The 20,119-nt window shown below is 35.9% G+C and overlaps 1 protein-coding gene across 5 annotated transcripts in view; it reads right to left on the bottom strand.

Moving 5' to 3' along the window:
- LOC104861497 (cytidine monophosphate-N-acetylneuraminic acid hydroxylase) overlaps positions 1 to 20,119 on the bottom strand; it is a 147,772-nt gene that overhangs the window by 48,890 nt on the left and 78,763 nt on the right. For all 5 annotated transcript variants that reach the window (XM_033761886.1, XM_010622976.2, XM_010622972.3 and 2 more), the window contains exon 4: positions 8,005 to 8,096. In XM_033761886.1, coding sequence (XP_033617777.1) covers positions 8,005 to 8,096 — 92 coding nt within the window. The remainder of the gene's footprint in view (positions 1 to 8,004; positions 8,097 to 20,119) is intronic.

Here is a 20,119-nt window from a genome sequence, read left to right as displayed (position 1 = left end):
GAGACAGACCTGGAACTTACTATGTAGTCCAGGCTGGTCTCAAACTCACAGCGATCCTCCTGCCTCAGCCTCCTGAGTGCTGGGATTACAGGCCTGCGCCACCACACCCAGCTTGAGAGACTTGGTTTTTAACCAAAAAAACTTCAAGAAGTAAAACATAAATAATTTTGAAGTTTAGAAAAACTTACAAAATAAGGACATAAAATATTTTTGTACCAGGTGTATACTGTATTTGTGTTTTAAAGTGTTACAAAGAATCAAAATTCATAAAGTAAAAAAAGTTACTATAAGCTAGGGTTACTTTATTTTTAATGAAAGAAAAATATTTTTATAAGTTTGGTATCCACAGAAGCACACAGCAATGTCCTGGGGTCTCCACACCCATCCCCGCTTGTTCCTGTCCCACCAAGAGCACCTGCCAGTTCATTCACAGGAACTGCCCTAAACAGTTGTACCAATTGAAACATCTTTTATGCTCTACTTTTGCAGTACTTGTCTATGTTTCAATATACACACACACCGTTGTGTTGCATTTGTGCACAGTATTCAGTGCAATGACAGCTGTTCAAGTGTTGCTTAGCAACAGGCTGTATCATCCAGCCTACACATATGTAGGAGGACACATCGTCTAGATCTGCATAAGTAACATTCTAGAGCAGTGATGGTGAACCATTTAGAGCTTTCAGTAATAACAAGCAGCCTGCTCAGCATGGGTGCCATAGTTTTGCCCCTGCTGTTCTAGAAAGACTGAACAATGATGAAATTGCCTAAGGATGCATTTGTCAGAACATATCCTATCATTAAGCGCTGTATGACTATACACAGACTCTGACATATCAGATTTATTGTATTTATTATGATATAGACAAGATTTAAAAATCAAGGTAAAATCATTTCCAAAAAGTAATTATTCATAAAGTTAAGCCTAAGAGAAGACTGAAAAATGGGACAACTAGATAGACAAACAGGAAATAGATTTGAGCAACACTATAAATCCACTGGACTTAACAGGTATGCACAGGACTCTCCACCCAACACCAGGACACATACTCTTCTCAAAGGAGTGGGGAAATTTTTCTGGTACAGACCATATGTTAAGCCATAAAACAAGGTTCCATAAATTTAAAGGGGTCAAAATCATACTAAGCATGTTCTGTAAATACAATGAAATGACGTTAGATATTAATAAGAGAACAAAGTTGAACAACTCACACATCTCTAGATAACAAACTGATTAAGGAAGAAATTAAGTGAAAAATTAGAAAATACACCCAAAGAAATGAAAGCTAAAACATGATATGCCAAAGCTTAGTGAACACAGACTGTAGCAGTGCATAGAGAGAACCTTATACCTGTACATATTTATATTAAAAAAAGAAGAAAGAGCCAAGCCCAAATATCCTAATATTCTACCTAAATAAAATAGACTAATAAGGTAAATAAACACAAAACATGCAAAAGATAATAAGAACTAAAGCAAAGATTAATGAAAAAACTTAAAAAGAAAAACAAAATTCAATGAAAAATACAGTATCTAGCTCTTTGAAAAGATAAATTAATAAATCTTTAGGTAGACTGACCAAGAAAATAGATTACCAAGTTATTATAATCAAGAACAAAAGAGAGAACATTACTATTTCTCTTATACAAATGAAAAGGGTGATACAGGAATACTGTACTATGAACAATTACACACCAACAAAACGCATAACCCAGATTAATTGAGGAAATGCCCAGAAAATCAACAAATTCACACAGCTAACCTAAACAAAAACTGAAAAATTTGAGCAAATCAAGTGTATTCAAAAAACTTTCCACAAAGATAGACTCAGGCCCAGATGGTGAACATGACTAAAGTTTCAAAAAATTAGCAGCAATCTTTCAAATATTCTTCCAATCAATAGAGGTAGAAAGAACACTGTACAACTCATTTGATAGGCAAGTCACCCTGATACCAAAACTAAACAAAGATACTAGAAGAAAGGAAAACTACAGATAAATGGTTTTTATGAATATAGATATAAAACTCCTTAACAGAATATTAACAAATACAGTTTAGAAATATAAAAAAGGATCACCCAACATAACCAAGTGGGCTTTACGTCAGGCTGATATAATACCCCAAAATCAATCCTTAATGTACTGATTGATTAGAATAATGTGAATAGAATAAAAAGGAAGAAACCACAGGAACATTTCAGCTGCTTCTGAAGAAGCAATTATCAAAATGCAACATCATTTCATGTTAAAAACAAACACTCAAAGCCGGGGATGGCGGCACATACCTGTAATCCCAGCACTTAGGAGGCTGAGGCAGGAGGATCACTGTAAGTTCGAGACCAGCCTGGGCTAAACAGTGAGTTCCAGGTCAGTCTCAACTACATAGTGACACCCTGTCTCAAAAAACCAAAAACAAAACCAAAAAAACCCTCAAAAATTAAAACACAGGGAACTACTTTGACCTCAGAAAGAGTACCTAAAAAAATCAAACAAAACAAAACAAAAAAAAACCTCACAGCTGTTTTGTCCCTAAGAACAAGAATAAGAAAAGGAAATCTGCTCTTGGTATTTCAGAAAATGCAATAGTAAACAAAATATACAGATTGGAAAGAAAGAAGTAAAACTATCTGCACAGAGGACATGATCTTGTAGACAGAGCTGCTAAGGTACTCACTAGAAACTATTAGCCTTAAGAAATAAGTTGAGCAAGGTTGCAGGATACAAGTACAATGTTTCTAAAAATTGATGACATTTCTGAACATTAGCAATGAACAATCTTGAAATTAAATTTGAAAAACAATTTCACTTACAATTGTATAAAAAATAAAATACTTAGGAATAAATCTAACAAGGAAATATAAAGCATATTCTAAGTGCTACAAAATATGGTACAAAGAAATTTTAAAAGATTTAATAAATTAAAAGAAATTGCATGTTTAATGAGTGAGAGACTTAGTAAGATGGGAATATTTGACCCAATTAACAATACCCATTAAAATTCCAGATGCCTTTTTCCTTCAAGAAATTTACAAACTAATTCTAAGATTCACCTGGGATATCAAAGAATCTATCCAGAAGAGCCAAATAATCTTGAAACAGAAAGCAAAATTGAAGGAATTACACTTCTTTACTTGGAAAACTTACTCCAAAGCTACAGTAGTAAAAACAGTGTACAAATGACATAAGGATGACATATAAATTATGAAATAAAATTCAAAGTCCCAAAATTAACCCTTACATTTTTGATTAATTGATTTCCAACAAAAATGCCAGAACAGTTCAACATGGAAAGAGTAATCTTTCTGAAAATGGTGCTAGCAGCCATATATAACGAATGTTTAAATTTTAAAATATATTACAGTAAAATATATATTGCCATTACTCCTTCTCAAAATAGCCCCTTGGCTTTGAAACATTTGTCCAATATTCTTCTCACTTTCTGAAGCAGTTCTGGAAGATCTCCTGTGAGTGTCTTTATGAGGTGTGATCCAAAAATGTGGTGAACGCTGCTGTCAGGGCCCATCCGATGAAAAGGCTAGCTTGCAAAAACACGGCAACGTGTCCTCATCTAACTTATTCCCCAGTTCTGGCACTGTACAACTTCTGGCTCTTCTCTACAGTAAAAATGACCATGAAAGGTAAATGTTTTTACTCAATTCAGAATATCGAGCAGCCACAACAGTGTAATCAAAGTCATTCACGAAAGAGGACTTCTGGAACTGCTTCAGAAAGTGGCAGGAATGATGGGATGAGAGTGTTTGAAGTAAGAGGGGTGTTCTGAGAAGGATTAATGACACTATGTCTTTTACTGTAATAGTTTTTAAAATTTCAATACTCACCATATTTTTCAATCTTACCTCATACAGAATGAAGTTGGACCCATATGCAAAAATGGACTGATATACAAAAAAATAAGCCCAAATAGACAAAAAAGGCCTTAATATAAGAGTTACAACTATGGTACTCTTAAACTATAGGAGTAAATTTTCACATCCCCGGTCTAAGCAATGATCTTTTAAATTTCTTAGACGATACTCTAGTCTATACTAATTAGAATATTAGACTTAGAGTTTCATATCATACAATTTCTTAGACACTAGAGGCACAAGATTTAAAAAAAAAACAGAATACATTGGATTTCATCAAAATTTAAAACATTTGTGCTTCAAAGAACACAAGCAAAAAAAAATGGACAAAAATAAGTGTTGGTGAAGATGTGGAAAAACAGAAATAATCAGTTGTTGCTTGTAGGAACACAAAATATGCAGTGCTTTGGAAAACAGTTTGAATGTTCCTCATGGTGAAATTTAGAATTACCACACAGTACAGCAATTCTTCTTATAGGTTTATAATCAAGAGAACAAAAAACAAATGTCCAAATAAAAAAGTGCCCAGGAAAATTTACAGTATTTACATCATGGACAAAATGTGACACATCCATATGTGGTTTATTATTCATTCATTCACTCAAAAAGAATGAAATAAAGAATGATACATAGATTTAAGAAATGAGTTCAGCAAGGTTGTAGAATACAAGGCCAACGGATGAACCTGGAAAACATACCAAGAGGAAGAAGCCAGACATAAAGGACCACATATTATATTATGCTAAATAAATGAGCTATCATGAAAAAAAATGCATAAAGACAATGGCAGATTAGTAGCTCCCAGGGGCTGAGAAAAAAGGGAAATAAGGAGTGACTGCTAATATTTACAGAGTTCCTTTTTGGAGTAATGAAAATGAAATGGAATTAGTAGTAGTGGCTATATAACACATGAATATAATATAAATCATTAAATTACATATTTTTAAAAGGGTAAATTTTATGGTACATAAATTATTTCTCCAGACAGAGCAGTAGCAAAGGAAGGAGGAGGGGAGGCATCAAACGCCAGAACAAAATATATCAAAAGCATCTAAGTGATGGAAAAATAAGTAAGATTCTTCTACTTTTCAGATTTCCAACATTCTGAGCATGGCCATTTTTACAATAACAATAAAGCCAAATACTCAGAGCTCATAACCTATCCTCAGGTGGACTAAAACCTACTTTCCTTCTTGGGACATAGGAAGCCCAATCAGTACTGGTAACATTAGACTGAAAAGCAAATTCTTTTCCCAAATTTTCCCATCTTGTGATGTTTCCTCTCTCGAAAAGGTTGAACTTCACTGGAATTTGCTGGAGTTTGTTATTTTGCACCCTTCTACCAGCTCTGCAGTCACTGCTGGCCTTGTCTACAGTGACAGTTAATACCCCCCACCTACAAACACACACACACACACACACACACACTGGGCATTGAATCCAGGACCTTAGCACTGAGCTACATCCCCGGCCTTCCCCCAACCCTCCTTTTTTCTGTGTGTCCATCCTTCTCTTTCTTTGTTTCAAAACAAGTTCACACTGTATTGCCTAGGCGTGGCTGGAACTTGCAATCCTTCTGCCTCAGCCTCTCAAAGTGCTTGAATTGCTGGTATGTACCATCGTACCCAAATCAGTTCTCGATGTATTTTCCAGTTGACCCAACTGAAAGAGAAATTTCTTCCACTGGGAGAGAAATGTCTGCTTCGTGCTCCTGCAGGCCTGGGCTGAGGAATATATGCAGATTGTTTGAGACATACTTGTTCTACTAAATCATAACACTCTGTGCATCAGGTACAGAGAATTCAACATGTTAACTTTAAAAATTCTACAGCAATCCAGTAAAATGACAACCAAATATCTCCATTTTATGTTTCAGGAAATTAAAGTACAAAGAGATTGAATAATTCACCCCATATCACAGAGCCAGGACTGAAACATAGCTAGCAAAAGCCACTACCTCCACCCTCAACCCTTTCACTACAGGTCTTGTACAGTAGACTTAGGAATTCTTATGAAAGTCCCTGAGCAGCTGTATATTTGTGGATTATAAATTCATAAAGCTGACAACCTATTGTCCTTTCACTTGTGCAAACGAAGAGTGTTTACATCTGAACTTGTGCTCAATATCTTTATACCAAATAAAATTTAACAGTATTTATACAGCACAATAACCAGTTCCTAGCTTCCTGAGCTAGGATTGCAGACCCAGGGTGGAGTTTATTGGGGGGAATATCTTGGGTCCAGGTGTTCCTTTTGAGGGGTGGAAGGAAAAGGAACTTATAGTCAACGCAGTTAGCAACTCTCCCCAGAGTAGTATTCTACCTCCTTGGGGTGCATAGCAAAGTGTGCACCCTCAGGAGGTGACACCTCCTTTCACAGGGGAAGGGGGAGAATACCTGTTCATGGTACTTTCTGTTAAAATGTATCCGTGAACCAGGCATGGTAGCACAGACTTATAATCCCACCTACTTGGAAGGCAGAGCAGGAAGATCACAATTTTCAGGGGAGCTGGCTAATTTAGTGAGATCCTGTCCCAAAATAAAATAAAAGGGATGGGGCTGTAGGTCAGTGGTAGACTGCCTTCTTAGCAGGTGCAAGGCCCTGGATTCAATCCCCAGTATTAGAAAAAAGTCATTTGGAATTGGTCTCACAGAGACACATGGGTGAAAATGACCTTGATATTATAAATCACATAGTATGACCACAAAAATTTTAAGTCTGAAAAAAAGTAAAAGTAGCATAATCAAAGACCAAGTTGAAAGACCCAGTCTCCAGCTCAGCTGCCTTCACAGGTAGCCACTGCCAAGGCCACCCTGCTATTGCCCACATGTGTATATTCATATACATTTTTCATAAATAGATTATACTATGTATAATATTTATAACTTGATTTTTGGCCTTATATTCCATAAATATTATTTTAGTTTCTTCAATAGTATCACCTTTAAGATCTATCACAATTAAAGTTTAAACTCCAATTTTTGTCTTGTAAGCTGTTACTGTGAATAAATGTTCCTATGCCTTTTGACACATTGTGCTTATTTCCCTGGGCCATGGTCTTGGATGTAGAATTGCTCAGCCACAGGGGATATACATTCTTAGGTTCATAAGGAACCACTGGAAAGTTGAGCTGGCAAGTGACATGAAGCAATTCAGATCTTTGAAAGCAGAGTGGGTTGGATCAAGCAAACTTGCAAGGGGGTGGAAAGCACCTGGCTTGGAACAGAGGTTTGCAGATGGAGAGGCTCATGGAATTGGAAGGCACTGGGCAGAGGTAACCTTGCTTATTACTAGTTTGGATGTAGGGCTTAAGGAAAGAAGACTCAAGGATGACATTCAGGTTTTGTTCAATTGGACAGATGTGGGGCCTTTTACAGAGATGGGGAATGCTGGAGGAGGAAGGATTTTGAGGATAAGTTGGGGCTGCACAATAGGTGCTCTGTTTTGGCTGCACATTGCGTTGCCCGTTAGAAACTCATGTTAAGATCATGCAAAGGAAAGGCAGAAGAGAAACAGGGAAAGATAGAATTAGAAAAGGGCTGTCAGAAGATACAATGTTGCTGCCTATGAAGATGGAGAAAGGGAGCCTCTTTAAGTTGGAAAAGGCAGGGAAATTATTCTCCCCAGAGTCTCCAAACAGTAATGCAGCCCTGCTGAGATCATAATTTTAGCAGGGAGACCTGTTTTAGACTTCTGACCCATGGAATGCGAATAATAACTTTAAATCATCATAGGCTACCAAGTTAGTGTTCAGAAGATCATGGACACAGTTTATCTTGTATATTTTCACAGATAAAATGTAAGGCCCACTGTTATATCACACACTGTGTCTGTCAAAACTGTCATATCTTTGTTCTTAATATTGACTATCTTACCTATCTATGTACCTCTTAATATCTAGCACAATGTTTACACATGGCAAGGTCTAAGCAAATATTTGCCAAAGCAATGAATAAGTGAAAGTATTATTTGAGAAATCCACTATTTGGGATTTTCAATATTGATCCCTTTTAAAGAGATCGATCATTTTAAAATCAGAATGTATCCAAATCTTCAAGAAAGTTTGGAAATATGTCAAAAAGAAGAACTACAATTACAACAATAGCAGTGCGCACTTATCAATATTGATGGTATTTACCCAGCTCATCTTGACAGAAGCTTCCTGGAGGATTGATATACTTCATGGTGCTCATATCTAACTTCCAGTTGTGTTTTGTACACTTAACAGACCTGGATGAAAAAAATTATACTTAGGTTTATAAAGTATCATAAATAAAAATTAAACATGTTTGTGTTTAAATGCATTGACAATGAAATTAGTTGACTAAACATAAAATGCATGAAAAATTATTGATAGTATGCAAAAATCTAATAAAATCTAGCATAATCCATATGGAATTTTAAAAATCAAGATGAACTCATCATTAAAATAACATGTTAGAGATTGACAGTAACAATAGAATACAGTTGTCTTTGAAATAGAGTGGTTTTTCCTGTGCAGGAAAACTAAAAGAATGGGGTTAGCTTGTCAACAAAACAGTAAAATGAGAAACAGTCACATCAAGACTTTAAATGATCAAAATCATTTAAATATTTAAATATTTTAAAAAATCAAGCTGAATACAGAAACAATATAAATTCTTGCAGATAATCCTTTACATAATTTACACAAGAATGTCTCACTTCTAAAAGTAAATGTAGTGCTGGGGATTTAGCTCAGCGGCACAGTGCCCGCCTGGCAAGTGCAAGGTCCTGAGTTTGTTCTCTGGTACCAAAAAAAAAAAAAGAGAGAGAGAGAGATTAAATCTAGGTCAGACCCAACTGTGATGAATACACAGAAAGAATATAGTAGTACATATTTATGATTTGCAGTCTCTTTGTGACCCTTAACCTCTGGAATAGTGTTCAGCTAAGGTTTTCATATTTTGAATTTGTTTTTGTTTTTTTTTTTACTGTTTAAGATCTCAGAGTACAGGAGAGAATAAAAACAGTAGAGTAAAGAACAGTAGCAACATACAGCCTCTCTGGGACCTGAAATCCAGACATCTAGACAACAACTTGGTGAAGAGAAAAAGAAACAGATACACAGGAATCAGGAGGGAGCCAACAGGAACACTAGAAACTACACAGAAGCTGCAGAAATTGAGCATAAAGTAGAGAAAAGAATGAAGTAGTCTGAAATAGTAACCCTGGTCCCCTGAGGAGAGGGATCTGTCTCCACCAACACAAGATAAGCCTTGAGAGGGTTGGCCGCCCCAGGGAAAAAGAATAAATTGGGCTGGCTATGGTAGCCCCCAAAAGCTCATGGTTATTGTGAACTGAAGAAGCCATATCAGGTTTTTACTTTGAAAATAACTCCTTCCACAAGCCAAGGTAGACCTTAAGAAGAATGCCATTGCAGTATCCGCCATATTTGAGAGGGTTTAATCAGGAGCCATTGTGAGAATTTTTTTTTTCTTTTTTGGTTTTTTGAGACAGGGTCTCACTATGTAGTTGAGACTGACCCGGAACTCACTATGTAGTCCAGGCTGGTCTCGAATTCATAGCAATCCTCCTGCCTCCCGAGTGCTGGGATGACAGGTGTGAGCCCGGTCAAGAAGAAGTTAATTATTAAATACCGAGTTAAAGAACAAATACACTGATACAGAAAACTTCTGTAAATAATCTAAAAACCTACAAAAGGTTAGGAAAATGTACCAATAAACTCAATTAAAAAAATTTTTGAACACCTGTGGCCTGTTGTGGATTAAGACCAAGACTTGGCCAGTGATTTAAAAGACTTGTGGGCCAGGGATTTAGCTCAGCAGTTTGGTGGCCTGCCTTGCAAGCACAAGGACCCAAGTTCAGAAAACTTCTGTAAATAATCTAAAAACCTACAAAAGGTTAGGAAAATGTACCAATAAACTCAATTAAAAAAATTTTTGAACACCTGTGGCCTGTTGTGGATTAAGACCAAGACTTGGCCAGTGATTTAAAAGACTTGTGGGCCAGGGATTTAGCTCAGCAGTTTGGTGGCCTGCCTTGCAAGCACAAGGACCCAAGTTCAATCCCCCGTATAAATAAAAAAAAAAAAAGAAAAAAAAGAAACAGTTGTGTTTTAGACTGGCACCGACTGGGGGTTGGTTAATGTATGTCACCACATCTGTGTTGCAAAATGCCTGCTGTTGAAGGGAGGGCTGGAGTACGGGGAAAAAATGAGAAACGAGACCTGTCATGTAAAGGCACAAGATCTCAATGATGAATGTAACTGCACTGTATACCCAAAATGTACCATTAAACTCAATGAGAAAAAGGAAAGAAGGAAAAAAAAAGTTAGGAAAATGTAAAATGACTTCTGCTGTCTCTAACAGCAGAAGTCTTTTCTGCTTTGTTTAGTTCAAAATTGACACACAGCGGAGGCACTGACCATGAAATGGGACAGCTGGCCTCATCCCTGACCTTAAGCACCTACTTCCTGTGCACTAGAATAGATAGCTAGAGGAATCTTAAGGTAAACTCCCTAACTACAAGGAATTGTACGTCTGAGTTAAAGTTAACTGTCTTGTCACTGTGATTTGTACATGGATAATGTGAACTGAGGAAATGAAAAATAGCCACCTGAATGAGATCATAGCTGTAAAACCTATAAAAGAAGAAGTTGCAACCCAGTACAGGGTTAATCACTGGCACTGCACTTAGTGCAATCGATGTTTTGCTGGCAAAATAAACCTTTCATTATTTTACTTCCATTCTCTGTCTCTGTGTGTGTGTCCCTTACCAATTTCTTCTGCAACAACACAACTACACTTCAGAGTTTTTTGGAGTCATGGTGACACAATAACTGGGTGAGAGATGGCCACAAGAGACAATCATAGAGAGGGTACAGGCTAATCATAGAACTTCTGTGAAAGCTTAGGATGTGAAGGTTATAGGGATCCTGTCCACCATGGTAAGAAGCCAGTGTGTGGGGGTTTTTTTTTGGGGGGGAGTCTGAAAGTGCTGGATTATGTGCGGCCAGAGGAGGACTGCTTAACCCCCTCAACCCACCCTGCTTCCCCATTACCTACAATAGAAACATGAGAAAAAAAGAGCAAAAAATGCCTCCAAACTCTGCCAAATCCCTAAAGCTGATGCATTGATGGAGAAAGGCTATGAGGATCAAAAGCAAATGGCTGAAATATAATGTGATAAAAGAAGAGAAAAAGAAAGCAGATTGATAAAGTGATCATTGTGTTCAAAGATGATATAACTAAACAGATAATAGATTTAATAAAGTGATCGGTGAGCTTAGAGAAGACATTAAATAAAAGCCAGTTGAGTTAAACAAAACAATACAAATCAGAAAAGACTAGTTTACCAAAGAATTAGAGTTCATAAAGGGTACCAAATAGAAATCCAAGATATAAAAAAAATTCTGTTAAAAGTATGGGCAACAGAAGTGACCAATGTAAGAAGAGATTGTCAGAAATAGAAAACAGGACTGATTCTGTTGACTTACGTACTCCAAGATAACAACAACATGAGAAGATGGAAGATGGATTCAACAGCTGCTACTTGACACAAAGACTAATCTCAGGTTAACTGAATTAGTGAAAAAATCAGAAGACAGTACAGATGGCATAAAAACCCTGTTTACAGAAATCAGAGCAGGAAACTTTCCATGTACGGGGAAAGAATTTAACATACAACAAGATAAACAAGGCATATAGAACCTTAAATATCCAAGATCAGAAAGGAAATTCTCCAAAACACATGACAGTCAAAAATCAAATATCTTGACTCAAAAATAAGAGAAGGATTCAATCTAAAAAAGAAAACTATAGGCCAATCTCTTTAATGAACATAGATTCAAAGAAACTTTAAAATGGATAGAAAAAAAAAGCAACAAATCATTTATAAAGTAAACCCATTAAAATTACAGGACATAAATCTTAAAGTCCAGGAGAACATGGAGTTAAGATCTACAATCCCTAAGAGAAAATAACATCTTATCCAGACTATTAATAGATTCTGAAAAACTATTGTTCAAAATTTATAGAGAAATAAGTTCTCTCCATGACAGAGAAACTCTAAAAAATCAAGAGACAATGTCAAACAGTGCATCAGTTAGGGTGACCAGGGAAACAGAAAGGAACAAAAGGAATCAGAAATAAGAAAATAAGGCAATGACAGGAATGTCAATACCTTGTAGTAGTAACTCCCAATGTTAATTATCAGAATTTCTCACAGATTAACAGGCTGAACCCAAAAACAGAAACCCAACAGTATGCTATATGCAAGGAACACATTTAATCCAAAAAGAAATTTATAGACTAAAAATCAAAGAATGGAAAAGAATATTCCATGCAATGGGAATCCAGAATCAAGCAGGAGTGGCTATCCCATTTCCAGACAAAGCGGACTTTAACAAAAATTGGTCAGAAGAGGTGAGGAAGGTCCCTACAATGCAAAAGGAAGCAATGACAATTATAAATATATATGCACTGAATACCAACACACCCAGGCTCATAAAACACGCACTACTGGATATGAGAGATCAGATAAAGAGCAACCCAAGTACTGTAGGAGACCTCACTACCACACTATCACAAATAGATCAACTAGTCAAAAAAAAAAAATCAACAAAGAAATATCAGTGTTGAACCACACTTTACTATAGTGAAATGAAAGTAGAAATCACTGGCAAAAGAAACAAACAAGCTATGTAAACACAGAGAGGTTAAACAATGCACTCTTGAATAAACAATGCATCACAGAAGAAATTAGTTCCTAGAATCAAACAATAATGCCATTAAAACATATGGGATACAATGAAAGCAGTCATAAGAAGGAAGTTTATGCAGTGAATGTTTATATCAGAAAAATAGAAGTAGCCTAAATAACCTAATGTTGTACCTCAAGGTTCTGGAAAAACAAAAGCAAAGCTAATACAATAAATGAAAATTAAAATATCAGAGCAGAAATTAATGAAATTGAGACCAAAAAAAAAACCAAAATCAAGGAAGAGTTGGTTCTTTGAAATAATGGGGGGAAAAAAAACCCCGCAAACCCTTAGAAAATCTTACTAAAAAAGGTAATAAGAGACCTCTGACATGCAATTAGTAACAAAAAAGACAAAATCTTAATGGATGCCACTGAAATCCAAAAGACTATTAGTAACTATTTCTTTTTTTTATTGAGTTTATCGGTACAATCTAGGTATACAATACAGTTACATTCATCATTGGAATTCTGTACCTTTACATAATAGGTCTTGATTCTCATATTTTCCCCTTGTCCCTGCCCTCCCTTCACCCCCTCCTCCCCTCCCCATTTACAAACACTTTATTTCCATTTTTTCAGTTTCTCATATTTCTTTCCTCTCCCTTATTACCTTTCCCTCACCCTTCCCACTTTCCCTACACCTTTAGCCCTTTACTTCCTATTTCACATTATTAATTATCTCATTAGGATCCTGTGTACTATTATAGTTTTCACACCAAAGAAACTATTTGGTATTTCAGTTAAAGAAATCTCTGTATGAACATTAAAAACAGGGAATCCTAAAATAAAACTAAAAAGGAAAGTAAAAGAGAAAAGGCAATGATGTAACATTAAAATAGTCCTTAATTCTGGAGATGAAAATGGTCTCCGAACATATTTAAATTGCTTCTTGCTCTTATAGTCTTATCTTATTCCTTTTTTCATTATTTAGAGAATACTTTATTAGTTTCTGTAATCAAACCCACGTAGATATGACCTTACATATTTAGTACGATGTGTTACCCCTGTACACATGGAAAAAAAATAAATGATCATTTCTAGACCAATATGGCTGTTCATTTCTGTACAATGCCAACTCAACACAGTAAATTGGGGTGACTTTTTCCAAAGTTGGCAGCACCGTTAAAGTTTCCTAAAATTCAATTTATGTATATATGTATATACATATTTATATTTATATAAAAAGACTAATAATAGTATGTTATACATTGATAGCAGCAACAGCTTTTCCAGGTTCTGCAGTCATATGAACAAAATTATAGACATTCAGCACATTCCATTAAAAAAAAAACAAACCAAAACAAAGAAAAGAATATCCAGAAAACAGCAAAGTTCTGTTGCTGTTGTGGTACCTGGGACCATTTTTTTTTTTATTAGCATCTTAATCATCATCTGGAAAGAGAACATTGTAGAGCAATATCATTAAATGTCGCTCTGATAAAGCACGGTCACTACTATGTATCATAAAGCAGGTACAAGATATTTTACATTCATAGAGGTATGATACAGTACCGTCCTACATCAATAATAATAGAATCAGTTTTGGTTTGAAATTTACTTTGTCTGCATATAAGATTGCTACCCCTGTTTTTCTTTGGGCTTTTGTCACATGGAGAATTGTTTTCTATCTTTTCACTTTCAGTCTATAGGCTTCTTTTTGAACTAGGTGTGTTTCTTGTATACAACATATTGTTGGATTTTGCTTCTTATTCCATTTTGCCAGTCTATTTCTCTTGATTGGTGAGTTGAGGCCATTGACATTGCTGGTTATAACTGATATGTACTGACTTATTATTGACATGTTATTGGCCTTTTGTTGACTCATTTTACTTTTTCACCTTCTCCTTTTAATTTCTTGCCTTCCCTATTTGATTTGCTCTGTTGGGCCTCATGGTGTTGTTGCCTTCATTGTCTTTTTCTAGGATCTTGTTTAGAAGTGCTTGTAGTGCTGGTTTGGTATTCATGTAGTTTCTCAGGTGTTCTTTGTCGTGGAAGTGTCTTATTTCCCCATCCATTTTGAAAGAGAGTTTTGCTGGATACATCAGTCTAGGTTGGAGATTGTTCTCTTTTAGTACTTGAAATATCTCATTCCAGGCTCTCCTTGCCCCAAGGGTTTGTGTTGAAAAGTCTGCTGTGATTCTGATGGGCTTTCTTTCGTATGTGATTTGTTTCTTTTCTCTTACTGCTTGTAGTATTTTGTTCTTCTGTTGGGTTTCTGGGATCTTGATTATTATATGTCTAGGTGTAGATTTTTTTTGATTGTAGCTAGTTGGGGTCCTATATTCCTCAGTTATCTGAATGTCAAATTCTTCCCCTCTGTTTGGGAAGTTTTCTGTCATTAATTCTGCGAACAGCTTTTTTAAGTCCTTTGTATTTTCTCCTGGTACTTCATGTATTCCTATCAGTCTTATGTTATTCTTCTTTGCATCATCTAGGAGTTGTTGGATCGATTTCTCATGATCCCTTACTGTTTTTAAGAGATCTCTCTTTTCATGGTCACTGACTGCAATCTTATCCTCTACATCTGAGAGTCTATCTTCGCCTTCTTTTATTCTGTTGTGTACACTTTCAATAGAGTGTTTAATCTCCTGGATATGTTTGAATCTGTTTTATGGATTCCATTTCTTTCCTATGTTGGGTGTTTATTTTTTCCATTTCTTCCTTATGCTGGGCCTTCATGGCTTCTATCATGGTCCTGAGCTCATCTATTTTTTTGTCAGTTTCTGCTCTAGAGTCTCAAATCATGACTTCCATTTTGCTCACTATCTCTATGGTTATCTGGGAAATTATTTCTGTTTTGAATTTTTCTAGAGCCTGATTGATCTGTTTTGTTACTTCCTGTGCTTTGAGTTCAGGGTTTCCTGGTGGTTCACTATCGGCCTTTTCATCCTCATTTGCCCTACTGTTTGCCATTGGTAAACTGGAAGTCTGTCCTTGTGTCTTGCTTAAGTGTTTTCTCATTTTTATTTTTGTTGTCGGACTGTCCTTGGTTTAATCTCTGGGTTATCACCCAAATCTTCCTGATATAGTTGTGCCCTAGCTTCTGTGTCTCTAATGACCCACAGACATTCTCATCTTCATAACATCAGAGAAAACAGCTCATCAAATCAACCGCAATGCTTTACCCCAACTGATACAATCAGCAACACATTAAGATCAAGCACAATTTTGACACTGACCACCGGTGGTAGTCACTAGTCTATCACCCTTAAATCATTTGAATTAAATTGAAATCAAGAAGCAGTCCAGAACATGCCTGTAGTGAACAAAATTTCAATATAGTGTATTTACCATTTAATGGCTCAGACAGAGAGAGGATGCAAGACCCCTTATCTCAGTTAGCTGATGGTTGAACCCCATGACGCTGACTGACCTTGGGCTGCAAGGCCCAGATTGAGTTCCCCAACCTTCTGAATGGTTGAACTCCACAATGTTCTATTACAGGTTTCCCATGCCCTTTCTTTAAAGATGTTCAAAGTTGGGAACTCAGAAAAATACCCTTGGTGACCACCTCTGCCTCTGCAGAGTAGGTCCAAAGACTGCCACAGTCAGGAGGTCTGAGAGTGTGTGGGGGGGCTTATGGGGGTTCAGGGGCATCCACGTGGTTACCTTCCCGGCACTTGAGCGATGGCTGCTGGGTCGGGAGCTGCTGTGGTTCTCCTTCCCATGGTAGATCGGGACCCAGGCTACCTTCCTGGTGCTTGAGCGATGGAGGCTGGGTCAGGAGCAGGCGTGGCTCTCCTTTCCCCGGTGGATCGGGGCCCAGGCTACCCTCAGGAGAGTTTGATACATAGCATGTGCTCAACCAACCACTTTTAGTATACCATTTTTCTCAGCCCTTCTATTAGTAACTATTTCTAAAACCTGTAGTCCAACAAATTGGAGAACCAAGAAGAAATAGATATACTTCTAGATACATATGAATTACCAAAAAAGTATAAAAACCTTGAATAATCTAATAATAGGCAATTAAATTAAGGTGGTAGTAAGAAACGTACCAATTGAAAAGTGCCCTGAACTCAATAGATTCACCTCTGAATTCCATCAGAATTAGAGGGAAGGTCTAATGCTAATACTGCTCAAAATCTTTAATGAAATTGAAAGGGAAGGAAAAACTCATTCCTGGAAGATAGTCTTACTTTGATTCAAAAATGAGATAGGGACTCAAAAAGAAAACTACAGGCGAATCTCTTTAATGAACAAAGCTACCAAAATACTCAACAAGATACTGGCAAATATAATGCAACAAATCATTAAAAGAATCATACATCATGAACAAACAGGCTTTGTCCCAGGGATGCAAAGATGACTCCATATACCCAAATCAAAAAATGTACTACATCACATAAATAGAAGGACAAAACTGATATGATTATCCCAATAGACACAGAAAGTCTTTGAACAACATCCAACATCTGTTCATAACAATAACCCTAAAGAAAATATGTATAGAAGGACCCTATCTGAATCTGATAAAAGATGACAAACCTATTGGTTAACACCATTTTAAAAGGGGAAAAAAAACTGAAAGTTTTTCTTTTATAATTAGGAACAAGGATGTCCTTTCTTACTGCCCCTCTTCAATATGATACTTGAAACTTTAGACAGAGTCATCAGGCAAGAGAAAGAATAAAAGGAATACATATAAGAAGGGAAGAACTTAAACTATCCTTATTCAGAAATTACATGATCCTCATGATCTTTTTTAACAAGACCTAAGAGATTCCATCAAAAGATCCCTAGAACTGACAAATTCATCAAAGTAGCAGGATTCAAAATCAATGCACAAAAATCAATAGTGCTCCTCTACACCAATAATGAACCCACCAGAAAGAAATTAGGAAAACAATATAATTCACGATAGCTTCAAGAAAAATTAAATATATGGCAATTAACTTAAAAAGAAAGTGAAAGACATGTACAACATAAACTATAGAACTCTGGAAGACCTAAGAAGACCTCAGAAAATTGAAAGATATCCTCTGTTTCTAGATAGGAAGAACCAATATTGTATAAATGCATACTTTCAAAACTGATATATAGATTTAATACAACCCAAACAGCATTCCTTACAGAAGTAACAATCCTAAAATTCATATGGAACCAGAAGAGACCAAAAATAACAAAAGCAATGCTGGAAAACAATCAGCAGCAGAAGGCAGGTGTGACAATCCCAGGCTTCAAGTTATATTACAAAGCTACAGTGGTAAAAACAGCATGGTACTGGCACAAAAAGAGACACATGGATCAATAGAACAGAACAGAAGATTCAGACATAACCTTGGCACATTCTGCCAACTAATCTTTTACAAAAAGGTCAAAAACAGGTGTGGAAGGAAAGATAGCTTCTTAACAAATGGTGCTAAGAAAACTATACATTTGCACAAAAAATTGAATCTAGACCAATATCTAATAAAAATGGTTCAAACATCTAAATATTAAAACAGAAACAATCTACTGTAAGATAAAATAGATAAAACTTTTGAAGACATAGGCATAGTGAAGGATTTCTGCACATGAAATAACACCAAGAATCAACAAATGAGATCATATCAAAGCAAAAAGCTACTGTGTAGCAAAGAAAAAACCACCAAAGTGAAGAGATAACCTACAAAATGGGGAAAAAAAATTGTCAGATATTCTACAAAGGATAAATACTTACACATAAAGAACTCAAAAAAATTAGACCCCCCCAAAATAACAGATGCAATCGAGAACTAGACAACTGAAATGAAGAGATATTTCTCAGGAGAAGTTGTACAAAACGATCCATAAATACATGAAAAAAAATTTAACATCACTGGCCATTAGATAACCGCAAATTAAAACAACACTGAGATCCTATTTTATCCTAGAAAGAATGGCCATCATCAAGAACTCAAATAATAAATACTGGTAAGTTTACCAAAAAAAAAAAAGAAAAAAAAAAAAAAGAAATCTTTTATGGCTTTGGTGATGTTATGGAAGGAATCAGTAGGTGACACACAGAGAGGCAGCAGAATGGAAGTAAAATAATAAATTTACTCATTGATAAGGGTCATTCACACATAAGCCATGCCTGGATCAATGATGCACTGGGTTACAACTTCTCCTTTTATAGGGTTTTACAGCCTTGACTTCATTTGGTTGGTTACATTTCATTCTCCCAGTTCAAATCATGGCCACAGGATAGTTAATATTTTCAACCCACACATAACAATTCTTTGCAGTTGGGGAGTTTACCTTTAAGATTTGCCTAGTTATCTATTCTAGCCCATAGGAAGGGGATGTTCAGGGTCACAGGCGTGAATGTTGGCAATGGTCCTTTTTATCTTGACACTTTTACAATCAGTCTCTGGGAGCTCAATACCTTGATGGGCCCTGCTATCGCAGGGTAAGACCAAATGCCTCATTCAGCAATTAGTGCCTTCAGTGCCTATTAGTTTTGAGCTAAACAAACTGCTGCTAGAGACAGCAGAAGCCACTTTACATTGTAACACTTTATAGGTTTTTGTTATTTATAAAAGTTTTCCCTATCAGTGGAAATGATGGAAACTTGAAGAGTGCTCAAAAGAATTAAAAACAGAAATTCTATTCAGTCTAACTGTTTCCCTTATAGGTATCTCCTGAATCTTATTATAGTGATATATGCATATCCATGCTTCTAGCAGGACAATTTATAATAGCTACATTTTGGAGGTCAGTTATATGTTCATCAACAGATTAATGGATAAAGAAAATGTGGTATTTATACACAAGGCAATACTTCTCTGCCATAAAGAAGGATAACTGTGAGTTATTTGTAGGAAAATAGATACACACCTTGAGACCATACAGTTAAGTGAAATTAATCAACACAAAAGATTAAGTATTGTGTAGTTTCTCTTATATGAGCGACCCAAACTATAAGAGAAAAATAAAAGAGAGAGCAGGCCACAAGATGGAGAAAGGATCAGGGAAAGAGAAAATTAAGATGTATTGTGTACATGCACCAACTCCCCACAATGAATACAATCACTATGTTCTGCAAGCATGGGCTAATAAAAATAAAAATTAAAAAAGATTTCAGATTGTGGTTTTTAGATAAAATACATGATATTCATTAAGGTATGAATTTCAAATAAAAAACGAATAATTTTAAAACTGTGTCTCACACAATATTCAAAGTATATTTATAGTAAAATTTTGTTTACCTATATATTAAATATAATTGATGAATATTTTATACATTTTTATTTGCCAGTTCAACCTTATTTAAAAATAAGCATCACACTGGAACCAAACAGGATGGTTAATATCCTTCCTCAATCCACAAAAGAAAAGCTTCCCTGAGCTTTGAGGGGTGATATGCTTACAGATAGTCTATAAACTGTTCAACTTCTTTTCTTGATTTTGGTAGTGTTTATGGTCTTTCTGTTAAGAGTTAAATAATTTTTAGGCCGGGGATTTAGCTCAGTGGTTCCGCCACCTGCTTCACAAGCGCAGTTTGATCTCCGGTACAAAAAAAAAAAAAAAAAAAAAAAAAAAAAAAA

Source organism: Fukomys damarensis, unplaced genomic scaffold (assembly GCF_012274545.1).
Source record: "Fukomys damarensis isolate Sample0158 unplaced genomic scaffold, DMR_v1.0_HiC HiC_scaffold_10, whole genome shotgun sequence".
Lineage (NCBI taxonomy): Eukaryota > Metazoa > Chordata > Mammalia > Rodentia > Bathyergidae > Fukomys > Fukomys damarensis.
This window is presented reverse-complemented; position numbering and strand designations above follow the sequence as displayed.